General features: G+C 56.6%; 1 protein-coding gene across 1 annotated transcript; it reads left to right on the forward strand.

The window, feature by feature from the left end:
• Window positions 1–891: 891 nt before the first annotated feature.
• FOXF2 (forkhead box F2) lies at window positions 892–5,832 on the forward strand (the record flags this gene model as incomplete). The annotated part of the gene is made up of 2 exons (XM_080807047.1): window positions 892–2,071; window positions 5,666–5,832. 2 exons carry the CDS (start codon window positions 892–894, stop codon window positions 5,830–5,832), a joined length of 1,347 nt encoding a protein of 448 aa, XP_080663173.1.
• Window positions 5,833–7,457: the final 1,625 nt, after the last annotated feature.

Below are 7,457 nucleotides of genomic sequence, written 5' to 3' on the forward strand. Positions count from 1 at the left end.
AGACGCAGACGGGGTGGGGGTGGATTGAGGGGATAGGGGGTAGGAGGAAGAGAGGGAGAAGGAGGAGGATAGCGGAGAGGAGAAGAATGGGTGGGTCCTCTCCGAAGGGGGTGGCTGGTTTCTGGGATGGTAGGCAGGGGTGCTGTAAGGGGAACGAGAAAGAAGAGCTTACAAAGTTATATAGGTGGTCGAGTTTTGCTGGGGATGGGAGTCAACCTAGCAAAATGTGATTCTGTGGTCCCTCCGTTTGAAAGAGGGTGGGTAGCTGAGAGGGAAAGTGGTCGAGAGGAATTAAAAGGCCGAGGAGAACCGTGGAGAGAGAGGAGCGAGATAAGAGACGGAGCCTGCCGCCAGGTTGGGAGGGGGGAGGAGTGAGCACTGAGGCCAAGCGCGCCCTCCCCAAGGCGGCGCGGAGCGTGGAGGGGGCAGGGCGGGGTGGGGGTGGAGGGAGGGAGCGAGGGAGGGAGGGAGGACGGCCGGGGGGAGGGCGCGGGAGGGAGGAAGTCTGAGAGACAGAGCGAGGAGCGCTCCTGAAGGGAGACGTCGGGCTCGTCCCCGGGGTCCCTGCCGTGGTCCCAGCTCGCGGGCGCAGCTGCCCGGCACCCGGTCGCTTTGGTTCCACGGGCCCGTAGGCCATTGCGCAAGACAGGGGCCAGAGGCTCAGGGGAGGGATGCGCCGGGCGTTGCCTCCGGCCCGCTGCCGCCGCCGCCGCCAGAAGCCCCAGCGGAGCTGAGGGAGGCGACGCCGAAGCGCTGGCTCGGAGTGGCCACCGCTGCAGCCCGGGCGGCGGACTAGGGCGCTCGCCCGGCTTCTGGGCCGACCCGGTTCCTGCGCCTCCGTTCCCGGCCGGGGGCCCGCCCCTGCGGCCAGGCCTCGCTCCCCGGTCCCAGATGACCACCGAGGGCGGGCCGCCGCCGCCCCCGCCGCGCCCGCCGCCGGCCCCGCTCCGCCGCGCGTGCAGCCCGGCCCCCGGCGCACTCCAGGCCGCCTTGATGAGCCCGCCGCCCGCCGCCGCAGCCCTGGAGACAACCTCGTCGTCCTCATCGTCGTCCTCAGCCTCCTGTGCCTCCTCCTCCTCCTCCTCCAACTCGGCCAGCGCCTCCTCTGCCGCCTGCAAGAGCGCGGGCGGCGGCGGCGGCGCGGGCGCCGGGAGTGGGGGCGCCAAGAAGGCGAGCTCGGGGCTGCGGCGGCCAGAGAAGCCTCCTTACTCGTACATCGCGCTCATCGTCATGGCCATACAGAGCTCGCCCAGCAAGCGCCTGACGCTCAGCGAGATCTACCAGTTCCTGCAGGCGCGCTTCCCTTTCTTCCGCGGCGCCTACCAGGGCTGGAAGAACTCCGTGCGCCACAACCTCTCGCTCAACGAGTGTTTCATCAAGCTGCCCAAGGGCCTTGGGAGACCCGGCAAGGGTCACTACTGGACCATCGACCCGGCCAGTGAGTTCATGTTCGAGGAGGGCTCGTTCCGCCGCCGGCCCCGCGGCTTCAGGCGGAAATGCCAGGCGCTCAAGCCCATGTACCACCGCGTAGTGAGTGGCTTGGGCTTCGGGGCCTCGCTGCTGCCACAGGGCTTCGACTTCCAGGCGCCCCCATCGGCGCCGCTCGGGTGCCACGGGCAGGGCGGCTACGGAGGCCTCGACATGATGCCTGCGGGCTACGACGCCAGCACAGGCGCCCCGGGCCACGCGCATCCGCACCACCACCATCACCACCACGTCCCGCACATGTCGCCCAACCCTGGATCCACCTACATGGCCAGTTGCCCCGTGCCCGCCGGGCCTGGGGGTGTCGGCGCTGCTGGGGGCGGCGGCGGAGGGGATTATGGCCCGGACAGCAGCAGCAGCCCAGTGCCCTCATCCCCAGCCATGGCCAGCGCCATCGAGTGCCACTCTCCCTACACGAGCCCCGCGGCGCACTGGAGCTCGCCCGGCGCCTCGCCTTACCTCAAGCAGCCGCCCTCCCTGACGCCAAGCACCAACCCCACAGCTTCGGCAGGCCTGCATTCGAGCATGTCCTCCTATTCGCTGGAGCAGAGCTACCTGCACCAGAACGCCCGCGAGGACCTCTCAGGTAACGCAGTGCGCGCCTCTAGGCTTCCAGGGTCCACGGCTACTGCAACTTCCACAGGGTCGCGGCAGCCAGGGAGTCTGAAGGCACTGGGAGAAGTGGGTGCTGGGAGAAGAGGGAATCTTATTCATGGAGGGGAGAGGATTGAGGTCATACTGCCCTCTCTCATACCCTTGGCCAAGAGCTGGGCCTCCAGAATTTGCACTGCCAGGAGGATGGTGCAAAGTCGCCTGACTTTCTGGGGTCCCAGGGTGTCCCTATGGACGGCAGGTCTCAAGTCTCAGGCCCAACTTAGTTTAGAGAGAAGGCATGTGGTCTTTGGGGAGCCTGGCCAAGGAGCTGTGTCTGCTTCCGTGTGTGTGTGTGTGCATGTGTGCGTGTGTGTGTGCTGGCACATGCAAGTGTGTTTAGTTTGTTTGCTGTTGCTTTCCTCCCAAAGTAGACGTCAGAAAGGGACGTGTTTTGTATGCTGAGGGTGTGGGTGGGGAGGGGTTGCAACTGGGCCAGAGTTGAGGGGAGGGGAAAGGAGGGAGGGTCAGGGAAGAAGGCAGAGAGGGGACCCAGGATCTTTCACAGGAGGGAGGTGTTACTGATGGAGAGGGGCACCAGCCTTTGAGGAGTCCCTTGCTTCCCAACACAGTGGACCTACATTGAGGACATGAGTCTGTCCTAGGCCAGGAGGACCTGAGGCCCACGTTGTGATTCCCCTGAGAAATGCTTGCCTCTTGGACTTCAGTTGTGTTGCTGGTATAAATTTTGTTGGTTGAAGATTATGAAAATTTATTGACTTGCCAAAGGCGATGAAAGGTGGGAGGGAACAGATGGGGGTGGAGGAGGGAATTTGAATATTTAACCAGGTTTCTCAGATAGTGGAGATAAATTCTGTCATATTAACCTCTCTGAAGCACCCACAGGCTTAAAATCAGGCTGATCTGCCTATCAAATGGTGTTTTAGTTCACCCCAATTAGAAAAAGCCTCAGAGGATGATGCACAAGATATATGTTCGGGAATCAGTGTGTGACATGAGTTGCAGGGGAGACGGGAAGCCCAGAAATGGGCAAAAGATGTTGGTTCCCTGGACGGTGAAATTTCCCAAATAGGCCTTTTAAATGCGGGTCTCAGAGGTTAACTAAACAAAGACAGTCTCGGCAGGACCACACGGGAGAGGATTTTAGCCTGACTTAACCCACTGAGAGCAGAGTCTTGTTCAATTTTTATGGGAATTTCAACAAGTAACCAATACAGACGACCTTTCCCTCTTCATTTTTTTTTAATCCCCTGGGACTGGCTGTCAATCACCGCTTACCCCAGGCGGCGCGCACTCCCCCACTCTCCTGCCCACCGCTCCTCTCCCCACCCAGCCCGCTGCCCTCTGCCCTCTGCCCTCCCAGTGTTCCCCATTCCCCTTCTCCAAGCAGGCTCTACTCAGTTTGAACCCAGACTTCGAGGTTTTCCAGCTGCCCTGAAACAGTAGCCGAAAAATTAAAAACAAAAGAACTCGCAAGAAAGAAAGAGACTTATGATTGTTCTTTGAGGCCGCCCTCGCCCTCTCCAACACACCAAAGCTCACGCACAAGTCCCAGAAATTCGGGACCCAGAAACACAAACTTGGAAAACGAAAACGGCGGAGCGGGAGCAGGCCGGCCTCCCGCAGCGGCCTTGCCGGGGAGCCTCGCACGACCTATGGGCAGAGCCTGGGAATCCTGGGGAGGCCGTCACTGGGGCCAAGGCCGGACCAGGACGCTCTGCCCCTTCTTCCCTCGTCCTGTAGCTCCCGTCCCTCTCTTCCCCCGTCCTAGTTGGCATCCCCCAGGCGGAGGAGAAGTGGAGGCTCAGCAGGAGCAGGCTGGGTGAGCGGGCGCGGCGGGGCCTGTTTAGGAGTGCGCAGCTGGTGGACCGCGGCCCAACGAGGGACTATGGCCCAGCGAGGAGCTGGGAGGCGGAGCAGACCGAGGGGCTGGTGGTCCAAAAAGGTTCCCCGCAGCACACACGCACGCACACACGCACACAACACACCCCCGCGGGCAGCGCAGTCCAGCTTGGGATGGGGCGTCCAAGGTCCGCATGCTCAGGGAGGCCCCGCACCCGTCATTTATTACAGTGAGTCTTTCAAGAAGGAGCCGGAGCTTTTATCTCTTTCTAGTCACATCAAAGAGCTGACGGCGGCCTTCAGTCGCCATAACCCAGAGCTAGCTCTGGGTCCTGCCTGGGCCCGCTATTTTGAGCTTATTGAACTGGCGCTGAGAAGTGCTGTAACGTGACGGGCGAAGGCACCTGTATGCAGAGCAACAAGCACACACCTGGGCCGCGTGGAAGTGTCGCTACCTTCTGAGATCAATGCGGCGCGCCGTTGGCGACAATAGGTGCTACAAGGCAACAGACGTGGCCCAAGTCAGCGACCGCTCGCAGCCCTGGGATGCTGCCAGGCCAAGGCGGTGAGAGCTGGGCGTGAGCGCCGCGGGCGGGCGAGTACGGTTTTCACGCACTCAAAAATCGAATCTGGCCTGGCCCCCAACATGCAATTTATGGTCCCACAAGGCGCGGGTACCCAGAAAAGACGCAGGCGAAGAGGCCTCACCCAGCCCAGCGCGGAAAGAGACTGTCCGGGAGAAGACCCGGCCGCGGCGCGCTCTGGACGCCGCCGGCCAGTTGCGCCCCGGTGCCGGGAGGCGCTGAGAAAGCAAAAGCAAAAGTCGGCAGCGGTTTGGCGCCCAGCGGCCGGGCTCTGGGCCTCCGCAGAGCAGCGGCCCCGGAGCAGAGGAGAGGAGAAAGAGCCTTCTGCGCTCTCTGCCATCCCGGAGTTTTCTAAGGGGCTCCCCGCGCTGCCTGACACCTCGATGTGCAGAAGGGTCTGCAGCTGAGCGCTTATCGAAGAGCATTATCTGCTCCCTGGAGAAAGGCTTCTCTAAGGGAAGCCTGAGACTTTCCGAACTTAGGACGACCTGTACTTTCTTTCCAGGCCCTTTGTTTTGCAAAGGGATTGTTTTCTCTCATCTCTTTTTGGCACAATGAGTATCTCTGTTGTGACCTGCTATTCTGACTGGGCCAGTTAATTGAGAAACAGGCAGGAGGCTCGGAAGAAGAAGTGAGAGCGACAGCGGTGTTTCTGTGGAGGGGGCTTGGCCTCTGCAGCCAGGCTCTGGCATCAAGGGCCGGGAGACCTGCGCTTAGGAAACCCTACAGAGAGTGTGGGTCAAAGAGTCCCCGCGCGGTTGCACCCTCCGTGATTAAAGCGTTCCTGAGGGTCCACGAATAAAAGGGGAATTCAGGCACACTAGAACCGGGTTTAGAGGAGGATCGTGCTCTGTGTGTGCGGGTACATCAAAACAAAACATAGTGATTTCACAGACCTCCTATGACCCAGTTTGAAACTTTGAGAAATTTCTAGAGGTGGGTTTGCTCTACCTGTTTTCTAACGATGGACAAAAGGCACATCAACCCCTTTCTTACCCTGAGTCAAAATAAGGCGTGAGTTAAATTTAAATTTAAAAAGTAATATGCCTCATCGTAAAAAAAATAAAATAAAAATAAAAAGTAACATGCCTCTTCGTCAGCTGAATGACTGTTTCTGAAGAGCTTTTCCTTTCTTCTTTCAGTGGGACTGCCTCGATACCAGCATCACTCTACCCCAGTGTGTGACAGAAAGGATTTTGTCCTCAACTTTAATGGCATTTCTTCTTTCCATCCCTCTGCAAGCGGACCATATTATCACCATCACCACCACCAGAGTGTCTGCCAGGATATTAAGCCCTGTGTCATGTGAATGGAGGGAAGGAGGCCATGCCCAGGCCGCTCTCCGCTCTCTTCTGCAGGGCAGAATTGACTGAGGTGGACTCCCCCACTATGCACGGCGCTAGCAGTAAGTAGCACACGAGTCACTTAGCCAGAACCCCCAGGCCAGCGCTGTTCACTGATACTTGTCTACCACTGGTAGAAGGACAACCCTGGCAATACCCTAATACGAATATATGCAGGACCCCCACGAGGGAGAGAGCCAACGGAGAACTCAGCTTTTTAGCGGAGATGGTAAAAAGTTACCACATGAAAAACATAAACCTGTTAACTCTGGGATCTTCATTACCTTCAGTCATCAGGGTCTGAAAAACGCAAGTTGTGTGTGTGTGTGTTTCTTTGTCTATGAACATTTTTGTGCTTTTCAAAAAGGCAGTGCTAAGCACAAGACTTCAAGAAAGCCTCATCTTGTTGCCTAGCCAAAAGAGAGTTCTGTTCCGCCAAACACTAAGTTTGGATACAGGTGCCAAAGAACATTATTAAGAAAGTATTTAGAAACAATGTGTCTAGTTTAAGAAAGTGGTTTTCAGTATTGTGACAATACAACGTTTTTTTACAAGGTTGTTTTCTACCACCATATTTTAAAGATATTTTTATGATTTTCGTGTATACTCACACTTTGCTTGTATTTTAAAAGGAGGATATATTTGCACTTATGTATACTTTTACAGTTTGCCAAACTATTTTGATGTAAAATTTTTTCAATAAAATATATATAACAAATAGCTGTTTTAGAGACCTATTTCCTCCACGGGCATCCTGGGATCACCAGGCTCTCTTCTCCACCAGCCAGCAATGCAACTCTACACTGTTGGGGTTTTTTTCCCCCCAAGTTGTATAATTGACGTGGTGTGGGGTCTGTGCCTTGAGTAACACAGGCCAGGTTCTGATTGTGGGTCTTCTCAGGAGAGAAAGAGACGAAGGAACTTTTTCTGTTCTTTTTTTCCTTCACCCTGGCTCCTTCTGGCTAAACAAAAACCAGAAGGTGAAAAGAACTTAAAAGAAAACCAGGCAAGATAATGAAGGCAAGAGTTTGATTTGAGGAAACCAAATTTTGTGCCCCTTTTGTTCTCTTTCCTGTAGCCAGGGAGAGTTTTGCCTTTTGCTTCTTCCTCTTTTCCACCAGCAGGGAAATGAGGCAGGGAATGACGGGCAGAGTAGAAAGTCACCACCTAGGGCTCGGCTGAGTGGCGATCAAGGAATAGGTGTTCGAAGAACAGGACGAGCTTCCCCTTTGCAACTCACAGTTTGGTATGGGTGCTGATCACATTTTGTTGTGGGTGGTGGTCAGATCCTAAATAGTCCAGAGAGGGATGGCTGTGGAGCGGTAATGGGCAGTCTTTGACCATTTGAATCTTTTAATTTCCTTGGAGAGTAACAGAAGCAGGTACTCATCCTCAAAAGGTATTCTGTGGCTGCTGTCTGTCCCCACCACCCCCAATTCAGAGCCTGACCAACCCTGCTTAGCAGGAGCACTCTCAACCCCCACCCATCTCTGTCCAACCTCCTTTGTCCCCCTTGCTCCCTCCTTCCTTTTAACAAGGGATCCTCATCAGGGATTCTCTCAGAGCCCCTTTTCCTTGCTTGATATCTCGA

This window comes from Martes martes, assembly GCF_963455335.1.
Source record: "Martes martes genome assembly, chromosome: 6".
In the NCBI taxonomy this organism is placed as follows: Eukaryota; Metazoa; Chordata; class Mammalia; order Carnivora; family Mustelidae; genus Martes; species Martes martes.